The sequence below is a fragment of the Elephantulus edwardii genome, unplaced genomic scaffold, assembly GCF_000299155.1.
Source record: "Elephantulus edwardii isolate Elephantulus edwardi_28Jun2011 unplaced genomic scaffold, EleEdw1.0 scaffold00016, whole genome shotgun sequence".
Classification (NCBI taxonomy): domain Eukaryota; kingdom Metazoa; phylum Chordata; class Mammalia; order Macroscelidea; family Macroscelididae; genus Elephantulus; species Elephantulus edwardii.
In genome coordinates this window covers 14,133,732-14,153,933 of record NW_006399766.1, presented here as the reverse complement: position 1 = coordinate 14,153,933, position 20,202 = coordinate 14,133,732, and the positions used below count along the sequence as shown (strand labels likewise).

The window sequence follows — 20,202 nt, the reverse complement described above, 5'->3', positions numbered from 1 at the left end:
ACAAGGTTCTCCAACAAGCGTAATTACCATTTCTTTTAGACGGTTTAAGTGTGGTTCTGCCTACATGGAAGAAAATTTTTTATAGTCTTTATCTTCATAGGATTATTTGGAATGCTGCATCACTGGTAATCAGGATTACATTTTTCTTCTTAAAAAAAATCAATCACTGTCACAGTCAGTTTCACCTAGTTCATAAAGAGGGAGCTCTAGTGGCCTAGAGGTAATAAGCCACACAGCAGTCCCAAAGGCACTGGGTTTGAATCCACCAGTTGCTTCAACGGGAGCAGAACAGGAAACTTCTACCTGGGCAGTTTACTGCCTCTGAAAACCTGCTGGAGGGTCAGCTATGAGTTGGATCTGATTTAAGGGCACACAACAACAACCGTTCACAGTGACCGTGAATAGCGACATCAATAGTCACTTGGGTCTTAAAAGCTTTTGAGCAGCCATCAAAGGTGCAACTATCCGTCTCTTCTGGAACAAAGATGAGGAAAGAAATGAAAAGGTGTATAGAAATAATTAGTGCAAATGACTCAAGGACCACACAGGCCTCAACTTTAATGATCCTGAGACCAGAAAAACTATATGGTGGCTGACTTCTGCTGCTGACCTCTCTAAAATGTAGAACAAAATGCCAAAACATAAAGGTGGCTCACTCGTGGGATAGAGATGGTGGACTCCCAAATACTATAGCCCTTAGTCAGGCTTCAAACCTCAAATAAAACTCATCCCTGTGGTTCAACTTTCAACTAGGCATGGCATAAGGGTAAGAGTGACATCAGAGGGTCTCTCACTTCTTAGAATAAGTATCCAAAGGACACACTCTGACAAGAGATGAAGCTCAGAAGAGAGGAAGGGGTAGGAAAGAAGGACAGATGAACCCCGGAATCACAGGGAAGAGAGGGGCAGAGTGAGGCTACTATCATTATTACCATAAAGTAAAATAGGAATGAATGGTTGAATGGAAATTCAATTTGACATGTAAATTTTAACTAAAGATAATAAAAAGGAAACAAACACCTCAATAATTTGGAAAACTTAATACTACTTCAAAAGAGCAAGAATGAAAATATTTTGGTTTCTTAACCATTAAAAAAATTCTTAGAAAGAACAGTGTACTCAATAATTTCAAAAGCAGAAACATGTTACTAACTCTTCATTAGATAATGTCTAAGATGGAAGAGAATTTAGGAATAACAGCACATCTTTCTTTTTTGTAGGACACACAAGACTAGGGAGTTTTTGTGTCTGCTTCTTGGTTTCAGATTTCATCATGCATAGAGTCAGATCTATAACCTCAAAACTCTCATAGCTGGCCCAGGGGGTCTTTCTACTACACAAAGTTGCTTCTAGTAATTTCTATTGCATTTTAAATACGCTGCCATTCCATAAAGATTTAAAAGGGGGAAAATAATCATTGATAAGACCACACCAACTTCAGAGAAACAATGTTTTGCAAAGGCTTTTTGTGTGTGACCATATTGCTGAGTGTAATTTTTCCTGTACACTGCAGGACGTCTAGCATCCTGATTGCGGCTCATTAAAATAGCAGCAGCACGTCCAAGTCCTGTGATAACCAAACGTGCTGTTACGTTGCCAAATGACCTCCAGGGGGCGGAGAGGTCTCCATGAAGCGTCACTGGGTCTGTAGGCAGACTTGGAATTCAAGCACCACTTGGGGACAGTCTATCTGTATGAAATATATTTATTTGTTTTAATCTAAGAACAAACAAGTCTGGTAAAGGATATAACTTCGTGAAGTTAAACTAAACTGACCGTAATTGTCACATACCCACTGCTAATTTGGAGGCTTCATTTTATTAAGCTATCTGCATGTCTGACACACTTTGAGCGGGGTTAACAGAAGGAAGGGTGGTTGTTCTCAAGGGAAAGGGTAGCTTGAACTTGTTAGTGAACACAACCCAGAGGTATTGCTTACTTATATTTAAAAAAAAAGTTAAAAGTTTGTTTAAAAGCGATATATGATAGGGTATTGAGGTTATGACAAGAGTCCAGAGTGAAGTTTGCATAGTGGAGTGTACTGGGGGCAGGGGGGATTGTATACCAAGGAAGGAATTTTTCTTTTACTTTTCAAAGAGAAGAGCGAACTGGGGGGGAGGGGTGGGCAGGGAGAAAAATGCAACAATGAATGAATGGAAACCCCAAATCTCTGTAACTGTTCATGAAAATTAATAAAATAACATTTTAAAAAAGAAATTAAAAAAATAAATCAGAATAAAGTTTGAATGGCTGCAACAACGTGCTTGACTGAGCACGACAGAGACCCTGAGGGTAGCCCACGACAGGGCAAGATTTACATCTGTTATTCTTAGGGTAGCTATGAATCATAGTCGACTCCACCACACCTAACAACAACAATAACAGAATAAGAAAGAATTATTTCATTATTAATTTTTAAAAAAAAGTTAGAATGGACGCATGAATGTGTGTATGTGATTATTTTCAAATACTTACAAGATCCAGTGCTGAGCCACCACCCAGGTATTCCATGATAATCCACAGCTTTGAACCCTGTAATGACCACAAAACCATTTCATATTATTAAAACTTGATTCAAATAACACACTAGGATATACATATGAAATTTGACATACCAATGATCTAGAACCAATGAAAATACATTTCTGAGCCTTGCTCCTCCCCTAAACTTACTTAGCCTGTAACAGACAAGAGCTTGTTGAACCAGAAAAGACAAAGTGTAGCTTGACATTTCTAGGGAACCTTCTAGTGGCATAGTCCATAGCGAGCTCCACTGCTAACCACAAAGCTATGCAGCTCCTGTGGTTCAAATCCAACAGAGGCTCCAAGGAAGGAAGACTGGCAGTTTCTTCCCATTAAGACTTACAGCCTCAGCGACCCCAATGGAGGGGTGTTGTGACTTGGAAGTGCCTCGACGGCAGCGAGTTTGGTTTTGGGTTTTACATTATTATCTTTATGATGAAATTGAAGAGATAGCTCAATGAATGAGGAGGTTAAGAAAGTCTGAATGAGGCTTTTGAGAGTTTCTCGTCAGATTTTAGAATTTGAGGACACTGATCATTTTGTCTTATTTCTGTATTTGGACTTGTTTTAATGTACTTTACAAGTTTTACCAGTGAAAAATAATAGGCATTTTTAGTACATAAATGGGGTAAGGCAAAAGGATTTTGCCAGTTTAAGAGTGAACCCGGAAGATAAAGGTGCTCTGGCGAAGCTGGTAGAAGCCATCAGAACCAATTACAATGACAGATATGATGAGATCTGCCGCCACTGGGGAGGCAACGTCCTAGGGTCCAAGTCAGTGGCCCGCATCGCCAAGCTGGAGAAGGCCAAGGCCAAGGAACTCGCCACCAAACTGGGCTGATGTACACACTGACTCTTCTGTACATAAGAATAAACTTATTCCATCGTCTGCTAAAAAAGAGTGTATCATTTCTATGACAATTCCAGGTAGAACTCACTTTACTGTGAATCATACAGGTGGGAATGGAAATCAGAGAATTCATATACATGAATCATAAAATAGAAATGTACATAACACAGTATCTCTCTCTCTCTCACCCCCCCCCATACAACTCTGTCAAAGTCAAAATAAATTAATAAACTCTTGTTTTCTTTCAATTCTATCACCCTATATCATTTCATGAGTTGTATGCTTTGAACTGTTGTCGAACCACGGAGTTGACTGGAAGTAGAGTGTTTACTTTCACTACACTGGCAGACAACAGGCTGGGAATGGACTCTATTCCAGAAGTCTACTTCTAAGTAGGATACATGGAATTTCAAAAGCTAGTAATTTCCCATAAAAATAATGACAAGGTTCCCAAGGTGGTCTCTCGTCAAAGAAATCATTTAATGCAAATACATCTGTGGTATAGCATCAAGAGTACCAGAGAAAATAACAACAATTTATACCATAATGTTTCTATAGGAAAAATACTGGTAGTTTCATGCTTCAACCGGGATGCCAGGAACACATTTCTCACTTTAACAGCCCTAACCATGGAAGACGGATCGCATACTACTGCTGGTAACCCTACAAATTCTAAAATCCCTACAAAGTCCTCGGGTTTCTAGGAATCTCTTTAGGACCGAGGCTCCATCAAGGTAAAGGATGGATGCCAGGGATGTGAGAGTGCCTAGGTACAGGTAGGGAATCAACCTAGGAATAAGGATTGGGAAGGGAGAAATCAGGCAAATTAAGACGAAAAGATTCAGCTTTTTTTTTTTTCTTTTCTAGGCTGTATCAGAAAATGAGGTAAATGATGCTCCTCTTGCCCTCTCTCTAATAATCTTGATATCTACCTTGTCTTGCCACAGCAAGTGAGCTTGAACAGGGAAAGAAAGGGGGTCAAAAGGCTTAATTAACAGCAGTGCTTACAGAACGACCAAGGGGAAATAAGGCTCTCACAACAGTGTAGAGGGGCAGGGCTTCCAAGAGTTCTTCAGGTATCTTGTATTTATGTGTAGCATTGGAGTATTCAGAACCTGATGCATCTTCATGCTCTTTGCAAAAGATGGGGAAAAATATTCTTTCATGAAGATTTCTCTCTCACGCAGCCTTTGGTTTTCGAGGCTGGGAATCACGTGAGAGAAGACTAGTCCATCTTTCTCTCTCGGAGTTTTTGGTGAATTTGATATACTATAAAGATACCAAATGTCCTCAGAATGCTTTAGAGGGAAAGAAAGTTATTTGTTTTGCCACAAGTCTGTGTCTAACAAATATTATACTTCACCTAGGAAGCATGAATTTAAACTACAGGGCCTTGTTTTTTTTTAAACATTTTTTTTTTAGGGCCTTGTTAATACTCCACTGTCACTGATTTGTGACACCAGAATGATTCTCATTTCTCCACCTGAGACTGAAAAATAATAAAGCGTGTGTAGCTGTTTTGCAGGGAGCTCTGGTGCTGTAGTCTGTAGGGAGTTGCAATGTCAATCCAAAGGTGGTACCTCTCTAGTGGTTCGAATCTACCAGCAGCTCCAAGGGAGAATATTGGACTGTCTCCTTCTGTGTAATTTACAGCTTCCAGAAACCTGCTGGAGAGTCAGTTTTGAGCCAGGTCCAACTTGAAGGCTATGAGTTTGAGTTGAGTTGTTTTGCAGTTCAGCACTGGTGAAAGCATCTGCTTTCTAAATTACAGATAATGTGGGCCCTTTTATTACTTTTTTTCCCCACCAATTAAAAACAGAAACTGACCATCTGTCTTGCTTTTCATTAGAAAGTATTCCTAGAAAGCTTGAAATGTGCCTTCACAAGCCAGATCTACTGCCTCGGAGTGACAATGGAACAACTTCCAAAGCTGAGAACTTACTACCAGCAAGTCAGGTGGGAGACAATGTTTGCTGGGAAAGCAAATGCTTGGCCCAAGGGAGCAGGCACTGCTTTTATTCCTAGTGGGAACTTGGAATGAAGTTGTCCATGAGCGGATAGATGCCCATTATATGTTTTTAAAAGAGTAGTATTTGTACTATAAAGTAAGTATATGTTGAATTTAATAGATTTTGATAAAAGAATCCTATTAAAAAGAAAAAGCTCCCTCCTAGGTTTGCCTCAAGTTTTAGAAGAAAATTTTAAAAAAGTAAGTTTTTTTTTTAAAAGAAAATTGTATTCCAGAGATGTTCACCAACACTGGAAAAAGCATTTTTTAATAAAGGTTCAGAGCAAAATACTGAGAAGACTACAGAACTGTGCTAACTCTATTCTGGAACATTTTACTTCAATCATTCAATTCTTTTGTGGTTTTTTGTGTTTTTTTTTTTACTTTTACAAATATTAGAAGGGGGAGGGGATATTTTCTTAATAAAACCAGAAACCTAATGGCAATTTTCAGCCGCAAATAAAGGCATGATTCAAATGCCACTCAATGCTGGAGTGCGCCTCATTTTAAGATTTACACTGAACTAGAAAAATATTTAACAATTATAAAAGATTCTTCTAATATTTCAAGATCAGATGGGAAGGGTCTGCTTATTTTAGCACTCTTCATAAAGACTAACTTTGTCTGTCAAGATACTCTGCAGTGAACTGAAATGAAAGGAAAACACTGTGGCCACAGTCCTGTTTGCCTGGTTTTTACTCTTGTTTTTAAAAATGAAGTTACACAGTGAGCTCAGTCAAAATGATGACCTATGACATTTTTGCATTTCTCAGGGAAATTACAACTGCATACGTTTGCCGAGAGCATATGATTTTCTCTCAAATGCAATAACTTTTCTCCAATGTATAGTGAGACCTTGGTTATGTACAATATCCTGTCTATGGAAAATCTGAGACAAACCTGTATCTGACTTGATTCAATTAGCTTGATGTAGAAAATCTCCATGTCATCTGAAATGAAAGGAGAAAATTCCCCGATGGTTCTAAGATGAAGTGACCTTGTATTATACTGACTGCACTAAACAAGGACTCACTGCCATCTTCCACTGGGTTTCTGATGCTGTAAATAAACCTCAATGGGAGAAGACTGCCCATCTTTCTCACAAGGAGCCACTAGTGGTTTCTCGCAACTCTCTATGGACTACCCCGCTCTGCTGTATTTGATGTGATGTTAATTTCTTTGGAAAATCCAAGCCTCACTAACCACACCATGGTTTAATGTAAATGGAAAATAAGCAAGTTGGACACCTTGAAGAAACAGTGACTGTGTAAGGAATATAAGTGGAATAACAAAACATTTAGAATCGCAGGATATTTTCCTGTCCGCGGTGTATGCACACACATCTATATTGAAATGACACACATATATGTATACAATAAAAGCTGCAATTTGTTAAGGAAGAAACTTGTCAGAGAAGAAAAATGCAAATATTTTCCACCAACGGAAAACAAAGGTGATGACTGCACCCTGTCAAGAGCAGCAAACGTGAAACCTAGAAAAACAAGTCAGTTGTCTTGAGTTCCAGCTTTCACAGTTTCACTGTATATGACTCTTAACACTCTCTCTCCCGACCCCTCCCCCTCCCTCCCTCCTGCTGTCCTTCCCTCTCTCCTCCTCCTTCCCTCCCTCCCTCTCTCCCCCTTCCCTTCCTCTCTCTCTCCCCCCTCCCTCCTCTCTCCCTCTCTTAAATGTAAACAGATCCAGGCTACCAACAGTCAATATCTGCCCTCTGATATCATGTCCAGAGTATGTGAGACACAGCATTTTTCACCAACCAGTATGCTTTTCAAAGTAGTCTTTAGCATCATCTTGCATTGTTAGGTGTCCTGTCCTCAGCTCTGACTCATGTGAACTCGTGCACAAAAGAACCAAATCATGCCTGCTCCTGCACCGTTCTCACAACGGCTGCCCACTGTTGCAGTCACTGTACCAATCTAGCTCTTTGAGGAGCTTCCTCTCTTATGTTGATTATCTATTTCCCAAGCGTGATGTCTTTTCAAAGGCTCTGCTGATAAGAAGAATGTAATATTTTTTTCACTTCTTTCAGATCTTGCCAGAAGTTTATTCTTCCAGAAAGTCCATCAGTATGTTTCCATTTAACATCACAGAGATGAACTGATGATAAGCGAGGGGACAAATCAGTGTTAGAAGTACAGTCAGAATGGTTCTTAGAAGGGAACATGGTGAGACTCTTGTCTTGCCTACTTTGGACATGAGTTCAGGAAGGACTAGTCCCTAGAGAAGGACTTCATGCTTGGAAGAAGATCATAAAAAAGAGGAAGATCCTCAAAGAGATGGACTGAGTCAGTGGATACAGACAGAGACGGTGAGGACGGGACATGAATGAGCAGACGGTGAGGACGGGACATGAATGAGTAGTGTTTTGTTCTGTTGCACATGGGATCACTATGTGCTTGAACCAACTTAACAAACATTACAAAGGAAACATGAATAATTCAGTCGAGTCCTTCAAAAACATACTGAACACTGGTTTTGTATCACTGGTCTAAGGACGTTCCACAACCAAGAACTGGACAAAATGAACAAATAAATTTGTCTTCTGGAAAAACTGAGTACTGTGCTAGGCTTTGAGAAAAAAAACAAACCAACCTAAAACCCTCCACCACCTTTCAATCTTGGGAATGAAAATTTAAGGAGAGTTAGAACTCTATGACTAGCAGAGCACTGAAAATGAACAAGCAAAATCTTTGAGAAAACCATAAAACACAGGTAACACCATTTTAGTGCCCATTTTGAATAAAACAGGGGCTAGACTATCTTAAATAGGCCTTTTTTTAATATTTTAAGTCAGGAACCAAAAATAGCTTATCTGTTACGAGGGCCTAAAAATAGTAAAGGTTCAGGTTTGCCCTAGAGTGGATCTGGAATTACCAGAATGCAATCCAGAAAGAGTAAAGCAGAATAAGAGTGTCTCTCTCTCTCTCCACCCCCCCCCCCCCCCCGCCTCGGACTTCCACAGCCAACTCTACTAAGAGAATCATGAGGGGAACCCAGAACTACTTGCATTGAATAACCACTCACAGGATTTCTAAAAAAGAATCCGACCTCTTCACAGAGCTTTTTAGGAGAAAATAAGAAAAATATATTATGGGACAAAGAAAGAAATAACTATGTGTATAATAAAATATGATAACAGCTAATTCTCAGATGTAAATGCTTAAATTTGATAGCAATTATCAGTATTAGTCTTATCATTTGTTGGAAGGGTTTTTTCCCTCAACCTACTTCTGAAGAAAAGGACACCTGTTTATTTGTACCCCATCTGTATCTTCTACACACTTTAATAATAAAATATCTATCTTTTCAGTATATTTCTGGACAATGACAGCAGGAGTGAATCATTTTTATATCTTCAGGGCCTAGTACAATACAGTGTCTGACACTTTCCCCCCACTGATACCGAGTTGATTCTGGCTCATAACAACCCTATATTCCACAGGATTTCAAGGCTTGCAAGTTTTCTAAGTCTAGACTACCTCATCTTTCTTCTTCCATGTGGCTGATGGGTTTGAACCAGCAACCTTTGGTTAGCAGTCAAGTTCCTTCTACGACCCATACTGGCTGTTTAGTGATGAATTCCACACTCACTTAATTCTACATTCATTTAATTAATGGAACAATGCAAATAACCAGGCTTTATTTACAAAAGCAGAGAAATTGATGAGAAATTTCTCTATCAGAACTAACTAATAACAGATAATTACCCTAGGGTTTATTTGGTTAACAGAGCTTAAAAAGACAGCATTAAATTTTATGCAGGTCAACAGCTTAATGCGTATATGCATACAGTGTACCCCTTCTGGCGTACAGATGAGCAACAACGAAAAACCCCCGAACAAAAAAAAGAGAGAGAGAGAGAGAGAAACCAAAGCAAAGCAAAGCAAAACAAAACAAAACAAAACAAAACACATTTGCCTCTTATAAAACTCTGAGAGACAAAACAAAAACCCAAAACAAACATTGTCCCGTTTTAAAAACATTCATCAGAGATAACCAATTTTAATTTTAAGATCATTTAAACTCTAACCTAACCTAGATGCATTTCAGTAGTCTTATTTCCTGACTTGTAGCTCTGGAACCCCAAACCCCCTGGGTTTCACCAATCATAGAATTTTCTATTATGTAGTAATATCTCCATCTGGTGGAATTTTAGGTGTTTGCTAATTCTATCATCTTGGAACATTTCAGGGGTGGGGTGAGGGACAGACATTATTCTGTTTCATTTCGTCTCAGTGAATATTTATCACGTGCTTAAGATGGGCCAGACCCTGTGCTAAGTTATATTTAAAAAACAAACCAAAGGTTATGAGACAATCCCTACCATCAACAGCTCACAACCTGGCAGAAAAGAGGTATGTAAATAACCACTCGTGCTATGCTTACCTAGCCCATCAATTCTGAGGTTAAGACAGCTGGAACTATCGAGAATAAAGTATGAAATCCCAAAGGGACAGCACTTTTCTGACAGAGCATATATCTTAAGACCAGCTGCGTTTCTGCTCCTCCATTCCTCTCGCATCACAGTTGAGGTGTGGAGGAAGGGAGCAGTTGATCCTAGCATGGATTGAGTATAGAGCAATGTGACAGTGGTGTATTTGTCACTACAAGTGGAGCTAGAGTCTGCCTGGGGAGTCAAAGACTTCCAGATCTTAAGACATTAATTACCTTTCCTTCAAAAATGAAAGAAAAAGAAAAAAAAAGACAACAAACCCTTAAAATGAAAACACCTTATGACTTAAATAATAACTGCACACACGTTACCTTCAAATATGATCCATAGTATTTTGTTATATATGCGCTGTCACACTGGCTCAAAACAGTTATTTCTTGTTGGATGTCTTCAATTTCATCTTCGGCTTCCTCAAGGTCGATGATTTTGATAGCAACCACTTGCTGGGTTCGGTTATCAATTCCTTTGAAAACTTCTCCAAAGGAGCCTTTCCCAATGCGTTGTAACTTGGTGAACAGTTCTTCTGGATCAGCTATATTGTTCTAAGGGAGGAGAAGAGACAAAGACCAAGAAAAGAACACAAATGTTTTCAATCATATATTTTAAATGCGGGGGTTGGGGGGGGGGCAGAATCACGTAACACTTAACAGAGAACATAACACAATTAAATTAAGTAGGCATAAAATGTCCTTTAAGTTTCCACATGTGCTTTATTAGAACAATTGGAATCCCAAATGCTCAACTGGTCTATTCTAGTGAATCCCTCACACTAGCTGGGATTAGCTGATCTTGTCACCACAATCCCATATAGTGCTCCCTGCCAAAAAGAGTCAGGCACCTTTTAGGACAAGCCATTAATCTGCATTTGATTAATGGAGGGGGGGGAAGAGTAACTAAAATTAGTGGGTTGAATGTTGCTGCTGTTACGTGCTCTCAAGTCCTAGCTCATAGCTGACCTTCAAGTCAGGTTTTCAGACTGTCAATCTCATGGGTGGAGAGCTCCCATCTTTCTCGCGAGGCAGCTGGATTTGGATTTCCTGGTTTCGGACTGGCAGCGTAAACTCCTTTACTCACTAGGCCACTAGAGCTCCCTGTGAGTTGAACAGTAGCACCCAAAGGATATGTCCAAGTTCTAAGCCCTCAAACTTGTGAATGTGGCTGTATTTGGGGAGAAAGGTCTTTTGTAGATGTGATTAAGTTACCCTCTTGACTGAGAAGATTCTCTGGTGTTCTGGATCTCTGGCAGAACCTCAGGAGAAAGATGGGTGATACCCTCCTGTGTGATTTAGTACCTTTAGAACTCAGTATAGGGTCAGTTATGAGTTAGTTCCAACTTGAAAGCAATGAGAGTTCATAAGACAAATGCTGAGATTGGAGAGATGCATCTTACAAGCCAAGGAAGGCCAAGGACTGTCACCAATCACCAACCAGAAGCTCGGAGACAGGTAAGGGATGGAGTCTTTCTCAGAAGCTCAGAGAGAACCAATCCAATTGGCACCTTGATTTCAGATATCTGGCCTCCATAACTGCAAGGGAGTAAACATCTACTCTCCAAGGAATAACCTTATTCTCCTATATATTGGTGAAGATATACTATTGATCAAGTGAAGATTCAAGATCTCTAGTGCCCCTAGGAAAGGCACTTTACTAAATTATACTTATGTGCTTCATTGGTCTATACCTAAAACTTCACTTTGAATTCTTTCAAAAGAGAATATAAGGATGCTATCTACTTAGTTCTGGTAAAATATTCAACCTAGACTGTCCATTCATTTACTACCATTTTACCTAGTTTCAAGAGGGAATCATGGAAGAAGTTAGCATAACCTCAGCATTTTCCTTTACTAAAAAAGCAAAACAAAACAAAAAACCCTAAACAAACAACCCCAAAACAAACCACACTGCTGTCGTCGAGTCAATTCTGACTTCTAGAGACCCTCTAGCACATTTCTGAGACTGTAAATCTTCCTGAGACGGTTGTTTTCCCACATAGCAACTAGTGGATTCGACACATACGCTATGCCAAGGGATCTCCTTTTACTGTATGACAAACTAAAACCAAACCAAATTAATTCACTGCTATTGTGTTGATTTTGACTCACAATGACTCTCTGTCTGGTTTCCAAGGCTGTAAATATTTACAAGAGAAGACTACCTGTCTTTCTCCTGCAGAGAAGCTGGCAGATTCGAACTGCTGGTCTTTCAGTTAGAGGCCCTGTGTGTTACACACTTTGCCACTTGGACTCCTTACTCAACCAAGTGGCCATTATAAGACCATTCATTGCCTCTAATCAAGTTCTTTGCACCATGAGTGTGCTACCTCCTTTTAAGGTAACTTAAAAACTAACAATTACCTTCACACACACACAAAAAAAAGTCACCAACTCTTCTTTTTTTTTCCCCAGTCTTCTCAAAATCTGCTTACCGTACAAGCTTCCCCATTCTCATTCACTGGATTTCAGTTTCTGAAAGACGCACTTTCTATGGAGTAGTAGCCTCTTTGATGCTGCAAGCTGCTTGTGTATCCCCACTTATCTCCAGTTCCACATAATATAAATACATCTCGAACTTTCTGTGCATCCTTTTAAAACTACTTTCCAAATCCAGTAATTTGCAAGTCCCCTTTTCATGTTCACATTTTTTTTAGTTTCTGATTTATCTTCATTTTTTTAAATTTTCCTACTAGTTTATTTACAAAATTAAAATACAAATTTGAACAAATTATTTCCATTTCCCCCACCCATCAAATTGTACAACCCAATGATTAATCCCCTTTTCCCCCTGCACAGCCACATCCCTCTGCTTCCAGACTCTCCCACCCCTCCTGGATCCTTATACTCATTCTACAATAACGGTCTTATACAATATTTATCCCTGTGGGACTGAGTTCACTCATCACAATACTCTCCAGTATCTCCAAAGTTAGGTAATAATTTACAAAATCATTGTTCCTGTGTGCTGCATAGTTTTCCATTGTGTGAATGTACCATAATTTCTCAATCCACTCGTTTGTGGCTGGACATTTGTTCTATGTTCTTGTGATGGTGAATAATGCTGCTATGGACATTTTCTTATGTTCTGAAAAAACTTGAGCACTGTCATTATTTATTTCCTTGGCAATCTCTCTCTCTCTCTCTCTGTTACCATGACACTCTATTTCATGCTGCTTACTCTTCCTACTTTTCGTGATGGCTATTGCCTTTCTAGTACCTTGTGGCAAAATTACCCACCAAATGTACTTGCTTCCCTATAGCTTCCCAAATTCAGTGGACTTTGAAAAATAAAGACAAGGATTCCCCCCACCATTTGTTTTGATGCAGCTGCAAAGCTCATCTAAAATTTGAAAACATGCTACAGATAAAAAACATATACAATATGTACTTTCTAAAACTAGGAACCCATTCTGGAATGAGAAGTATAATCATTAACTTTATAACAAGAATCATCTGTTATGAAAGAGCCAAAGATTAAATCCTAATCTGCCTAATTAATGTTTTTAAAGAATATGACTAAAACAATCGATCCTAGGGAGGATACAGCTGTTTCTTGCTTTCTATAATAAATGGGTTCCTGAAAGTGTGTAAATCAAAGACTTAAAATCCAAGTCACATTTTGCATTTTAAAGACACTCTCAAGTGAATCTCAACTCATCAATATAATTGACAGTTAAAAAGAAAAGATTACTAAATTGGAGACAGGAAAAACAAAGAAAGAAAGCATCTTCATTTACACAGCATTTATGCTTCCCCACTATTTTCTTTTCATTCAAACCATGTAAGGGGGTATTCATGGTTTATAATCAGGAAAGGTGCGTGCCAGGGTTATCTTCTTTCACTATATCTATTCAAGCTGAATGCACAGCAATAATCTCAGAAGCTGGACTTTAGAAGAAAGCAGCATCAGGATTGGAGGAAGAGCTATTATCAACCTTCGATAAACAGATGACACAATTTCGTTTACTGAATGTGAAGAGGACTTGAAGCACTGCTTACTAAAGAAAGCCAAACGCTTCGCTCTGGATAATACCTCAACATACAAAACAAAACAAAACAAAAGATTCTCACAATTAAACCAATTAGAAACTAATCTGTTTTGGAAGCTGTATGCTCAGAATTCTCTTTAGAAATAAGTATAAAGATAATTTGTCTCATATACTTTGAAAATGCTATCAGGAGGGTCTAGTCCCTGGAAAAATGATATTATGCTCAGTGAAGTAGAAGGTCAGGGGCGAAAATGAAGACTCTCAAGGGGACAGACCAACACAGTGAATGCAATAACGGGCTCAAACACAGCAGTGGTTGTGAGGGTAGCAAAGGACTAGACATAAGCCATTGTACATAGGGTCGCTTTATGCTGGTTAACTGCTAACTGAAGGGTCAGCTATTCGAACCCACCAGTCACTCCACTGGAGAAAGATGTGGTAGCTTGCTTCTGTAAAACTGACAGTCGTGGAAACCATTTGGGCTTCTCTAACCTGTCCTACAGTGTTGTTCACTCACTCACTAGCTATACTATTAGCTGTCATCTAACAAGTTGAGTGTTGTGTGCTACTGAGTCAGAACCCACCCACAGGTGACCCTCCAGTGGGTTTTCAGAGGCAGTAAACTGCATGGGAGGAGAACTGCCCACTGTTCTCCCCACGGAGCAGCAGGTGGATCTGAACTCTGTGCCTTTGGGATAGCAGCACATCTTCTTACCACTAGGCCAGCAGAGCTCCATAACAAGTTGAGCACATAATGATCTTAAAAAAAAAGTCATTCACACAAGCCTCAAATGATGTTACTGTTTTCTTAGGATTACCTATACGCTCTCATTACCCTGTGAACACTGCCTGAAAACTCAGACACTTCATAGTAAACACATTGCCAGAAGAAAAAAAAAAAGAAATTCTTTAAAATCAACCGCCATGTATTTCCTAGATTCAAGACCACACAGCACGCTATCCTTTCAAGTGCTAGATATGCCCCATGAGCTTTTAGGGTGGTGCAAATAGTTATGCACTCAAACCTACATAGGGCCACCTCAGAAGATAGGCTTCCAAGAGGTCACAGCCTTGAAAACCCTGTAGGGCAGGAACTTAGCAAACACCTGATTCATTATTATTATTATTATTATTAATTTATTTTTACAGAAAGAAAATTGTAGCCTTGGGATTTTATGAATTGTTCAAGGACATAAAGGAGTCAGTGGTAAAGTATCATACTTGAACTCTGACTCCTAAGTCTAAAATTCTCTGGCTACGATCTGGATACTGTTTCTACCTGTAACTTGTGACTATTCTCTCCTCTGTTTCAAGGCAAAAACTCTTTTCCATCCCGAATATATCCCATCACTCTCCAATGTCTATCAGAGGTCAGTCGTCACTGTCGAGTTGGCGTTGACACCTCGCTAACCCTCTAGAGGGTTTTCAGAGGCTGGACATCGTACAGGAGGAGAGATTGCTTTTCCTTCTCTCACAGAGCAGCTGGTAGATTCGAATCACCTGTCTTTGGGTTGCCAGCACAAATCCTTACCCACTAAGCCACCAGAGCTCCCCAAAGTCTATAAGCGCTCTAGATTTAAAGAAGTTGAACAGCTCATACACAACATTCTTATTCTCTGAATGATAGAATTACTGACATTTTTTTGAATCACAATTGATCATATGCACAGCTACCCTGTAGTTCGTGATAATATTAAAGAGGAATGGCTGTGAGGAAACATGACATTCTGGCAAGGTTACTACACAGGCTCAGCCCATTTTTCCATCCACGGCACTAGCTAGATTGAAAATGGGCTCACTTCTGCTGTGGAAGACAAGGTGGTGGTACAATTCCATATCACAATTCCCACAGGATCCGATGTCAAGAAGCCAACAGCTCCAATTCCAGCTTTATCAGTGATTTACTGTAGACGCTGTAACATCTAACTTTAAGGTTTTTCAGTTCTGCTTCTAAAAAACCTCACAGAATTGATGATTCTGTAGAGAAACAACCCTTAGCCCTGACTGCTAAACTGGGTGCTTAGTTTTATGAAGGGGCACAGAACTGTTTCAACTACTGTATGAATGCTCCTATTACTTTAGTAATGAGAAGGTTTAAACAAACTGCCCATAAATTTTCTAAGCTTTTTGAAGAATGTGATGTTAGCCAAGTACTTTGCTCCTTTGCACCACGCCTCGGGTTCATCTTACAAGCATTTGGTCAAATTTTATGAGATGCTTAAGAACCCCCTACAATTTATGCTTCTGTGGTAAAATACTTGACTTCAATATCTTTTACTATATGACAGAATAAGAACGAAGATAAAAATTAAGCATGTCTGTATGTGTTTCCCGTGAAACATGATGAATTGGGCAGCAGGTCAAATTTCTTTCGTCATCTTAGTTTGTATCTCCATGTTGAGGAGAGAGAGAAAAATATGTGTTTAAAGACAAGACATAAAGAAAATGTTCTCCATTTACCCGTATGCCAGTGGAGCCCTCTTACATTTTGACAGCTCTCTCAAAGGTTACTTTCACCTCACCATTCCAAAATAAAGTAGAATTCAAATTGTCAGATTTATATACAATGAGATAAATAAAAATGAAGTTATATACATCTATATATCTATGATTTTATTAAAAAAAGAAACAGCAAAAAAAAAAAAAAAGAAGTTACAACCAACCTGGACTTCCCTGTGGTCACCAGATAGCATTTTATCTAGTCACAGTTGAGTGCCTGTCTTTACTCGCCCACTTAAAAAGCAATTTCAAGACAAATGAGGGAACAGAACTGTGGCCTGGGCCTTGATGGCTAAGCCTGAAGTCAAAGGTCTCATACAGTATTATTCTGATCACTCATTACAAGAGTTGAAACTTCCAGCAGTATGGTGTGTAGCAATAAGAAAAACGTGCTCATGTGGTGGGACTGGAATGAAATTTACAAGTACTTTTCTCTCCCCCCTTTATTTTAGTATTCCCATTTTAAAAGGTACCCCATTAGCCTAAATATGTAGAATGCAAATATTTCAGTAAAGGATAACTTCACTGAAATGATTACAAAAGGTTTTGACACAGCTGCATGAATAACCAAGCAGTTTGAGGAATTGCTCCTGGTTAAAAATCTTGAGTTGACTTTGTTAAGAGCAAAAGAAGAAGTGATAATATTCCTTCATCGTAATTCCTCCTACTAAAGACAGGATAGGAGATCTTCCCTGCCTCCTAACTTGTATCCTTCTTCTCTTTACTCAAGCTCAGGTCAAAGAAAAAGAAAATGCAGCAAGCATAATACATTTGGGGCTCGGAAGAAGGTGGTGCTTAACTTAAGCAGTTCCATTCACATCTGGTAAAGAAGAAAGAGGTAAGTCCTGGTGGTTCAGGAAGAAAAGAACAAGAGACAAAGCCTTGGTTAACCACTTTTAAGTGATTGGCTGATAAGTGAAAGGTCAGGAGTTCGAACTCATCATCCACGTTAGGGGAGAGATAGATGACAGTCTGCTTCCATTAAGATCACAGCGTTGAAAATCCCATGAGACAGATTGCCTCTGCCCTACAAGGTCATCAGGAGTCAGAACAGACTTGGCAGCAACAGGTTTGGTTTGATAGGTTAAAGGAGGGCGAGCCATTTCTTTGAGTCTAGACTCATTTAACTGCATACTCTAAAAGGAAACTCGAACTACAGGAAGTACAGGAATCAGAAGACATTTAGCCATAACTTCACCCATCTTAGAAACATCTTGCAAGCACCAGAGCCCCACAAGCAGCACTTTAATCACCTCTATATCCCCGAGCTGGAAGTAATTAAATTTGTGTATTTAAATCAAGACAAGAAATGTCATATTATTGTGTTCAGCCAGGTAAATCTCCTTTGTATCTAAAGTCCCTGTTAATGAAAGGAAAGAAATAATTTTTTTTCATAAAGTGAAATTTCTTTATTACCTTTTTAAAATATTCTTCCCAACATTCTGATGTAAAAGGTTATTTTGTAATTTGGGAGAAAACTTCCATCTAATACCTATGTTTTAGTATGCAATCTCTTGCCTTTGTTACATCAATCTTACACAATTTATTGTCTAGTAACTTCCCTTAAGCCACAGAGTAAGTAGCAAAACCGAGGAAAGGGACTTAGTTCCATTTCCACAACATATCTCCTTTTAATGACATTGTGATAGGTCCTGGGAAGTACAGTTAATATGCTTGGCTTTTAAGTGAAAGACAGAATGTTCATATCTATTCTTTGACACTTCAAAACAAAGACCTGGTGATCTTTACCAAACACTGGCTGTTGAAAACTGCAGAATATTATTGTCATGACAGGAGTCCAGAACGAAGGCTGCAGAGTGGAGTGGACCTGGGAGGAGGGATTGTACACCGATAATTTTACTTTTCAAAGAGAAGAGCGAACCGGGGGGGGGGGCTGGCCAGGGAGAAAAGTGCAACAATGATTGAATGGAAACCCAAAGACCCTATAAACTTTCATTGAAATTAATACCAATAAAAAAGTGCAAAACCCTGCCGAGTGTGTGGGATAGCATAGATCCTCCTGGCAGCACCACTAGTTGGAACTGTCACAATGGCAGCTGGCTAAACCAACTACAGTCTCAGAGGTGCACGGTTCAAATCCACCAGATGCTCTGCTGAAGAAGGAGGAACAATCTCCTCCTGTACCAGTCAGATCTGATTTGACGGTACACACAAAAAATAAGGAAAGAAATAATTTTATCTTTTTTTTCACTAACTCTTTGGCATTTGCCTGAAACATTTACGTCACCACAAGACACGTTGTTTGGTGTCACTGAGATGGTTCTGACTCAGAGTGCCCTTATGTACAACAGAATGCAATACTACCTGGTCTTGCACCATTCCTACAATTATTTCTAATGTTTAGGTCCATTGTTTCAGTCAATCTGACAGGTCATTTCTTTGAAGGTTCTTTGTGCTGACCCCTCTACCAAGTGTGATGGCCTTCTCCAGGGAACTGGTCCCTCTTCATCACATGTCCAGTATATGTGAGACAAGCCTCAACACCCTTGCTTCTAAGGAGCACTGTGGCTCTACTTCTTTCAACATTAGATTTGCTGGCAGCCCATATACAGTGGATTTCATTCACTAACACTACAGTCCAAAGACATCAATTCTTCCATCTTTATACATGGTCCATCTTTCACAAGCATACGTTGTTCTGTGCCATGGAGTCAGAACTGACCCACAGCTGATCCTGCAGCAGGTTTTCAGAGGCAGTAAATTGCACAGAAGGAGATTGCTCATCCTTCTCCCAGTGGAGCAGCCGGTGGATCTGAACTGTGTGACTTTGGGATTGCAGCACAGCTTCTTACCACTAGGCCACGAGAGCTCCTTACAAGGATATGAAGCAAATATAAGTATTATGGCTTGGATCAGGTGCCCCTTAGTCCCTAAGGAGATAGTTTTGCTTTTGAATATTTTAAAGAATTCTTTGGCAATAGATTTGTCCAATGTAATATGTCGTTTGAATTCTGAATGCATATTTCATTGCATCATTTAGTATTCTTGTCTCTGACATTATCACCACTCCAAAAGAGAACTGGAAGGAGGTCTGGTTTTTTATACCTATTAGAGACATAGGGAGATCAGAGAGGTCAGGTACAATTAGAGCTTCATTTTTCTTATTTTAGGAATGGTAAGAACACAGTGATCTAATGTTGGCCTCACCAGTCCGCATAATGAGTGACAGAGTGAACTCAATGATCTCCAAACTCTTCTTGTTCTCACTTGATGGCAATCTGTGAAGAGTGAGAGGTGAAGTCCTTTGTCTACCCCTCTCACTAGCAGTTGCAGTGCCTAGTTTTGCAATCATCATTAAGGTAAGGGATGAACTTGAACGGGCCACCTGGCCAACTCTTCAGTGGAACAAAGTGGCTTAAAGGAAAAGTCCAAGTTACTGTTGTAGTCAGGTCCCATCAAGCTGACTATTCCTCACAGCAGTCCGGTGAACAGTAGATCTGAACCTGGCCCTATCTTGTGCCATCCTCATCATCACCCGAGTCCATTGTTATGGTCTCTGTGTCAATCTCTCTCATTGAGACTCTTCCTCTTCTTCTCTGACCCTCCACCTTTCCCAGCAAGATGTCCTTTTCCAAGGACCTCCCACAACATGCTCAAAATATGTGAGGTGAAGCTTTACTACCCTTCCTTCCAAAGAGCACCCTGGCTGCACTTTCTCCGAGGCATATTTGTTTGTTCTTTTGGCAGTCTGTGGAATATTCCATATTCTTCTCCACCACCACAACCTCGGGAGCATACAATAACAGCAACATACAAAGCTGAGTCACGAACCACTTCTAGAATCTCTATGAACCAGAGCCACATGATGACTGTATGTCGTAGAGAGTCGGTGATGATTGCAAACTCAG

The 20,202-nt window shown here is 39.6% G+C and overlaps 1 protein-coding gene across 1 annotated transcript in view; it reads right to left on the bottom strand.

Annotated features, from left to right (window-relative positions):
• The window catches only part of LOC102868586 (serine/threonine-protein kinase MST4-like), a 63,719-nt gene that overhangs the window by 12,584 nt on the left and 30,933 nt on the right, over positions 1 to 20,202 (bottom strand). The window contains exons 3-4 of the mRNA XM_006881799.1: positions 10,164 to 10,394; positions 2,476 to 2,532 (exon numbers count right to left, since the gene is read on the bottom strand). Of these exons, the coding sequence (XP_006881861.1) occupies positions 2,476 to 2,532; positions 10,164 to 10,394 (288 nt within the window). The remainder of the gene's footprint in view (positions 1 to 2,475; positions 2,533 to 10,163; positions 10,395 to 20,202) is intronic.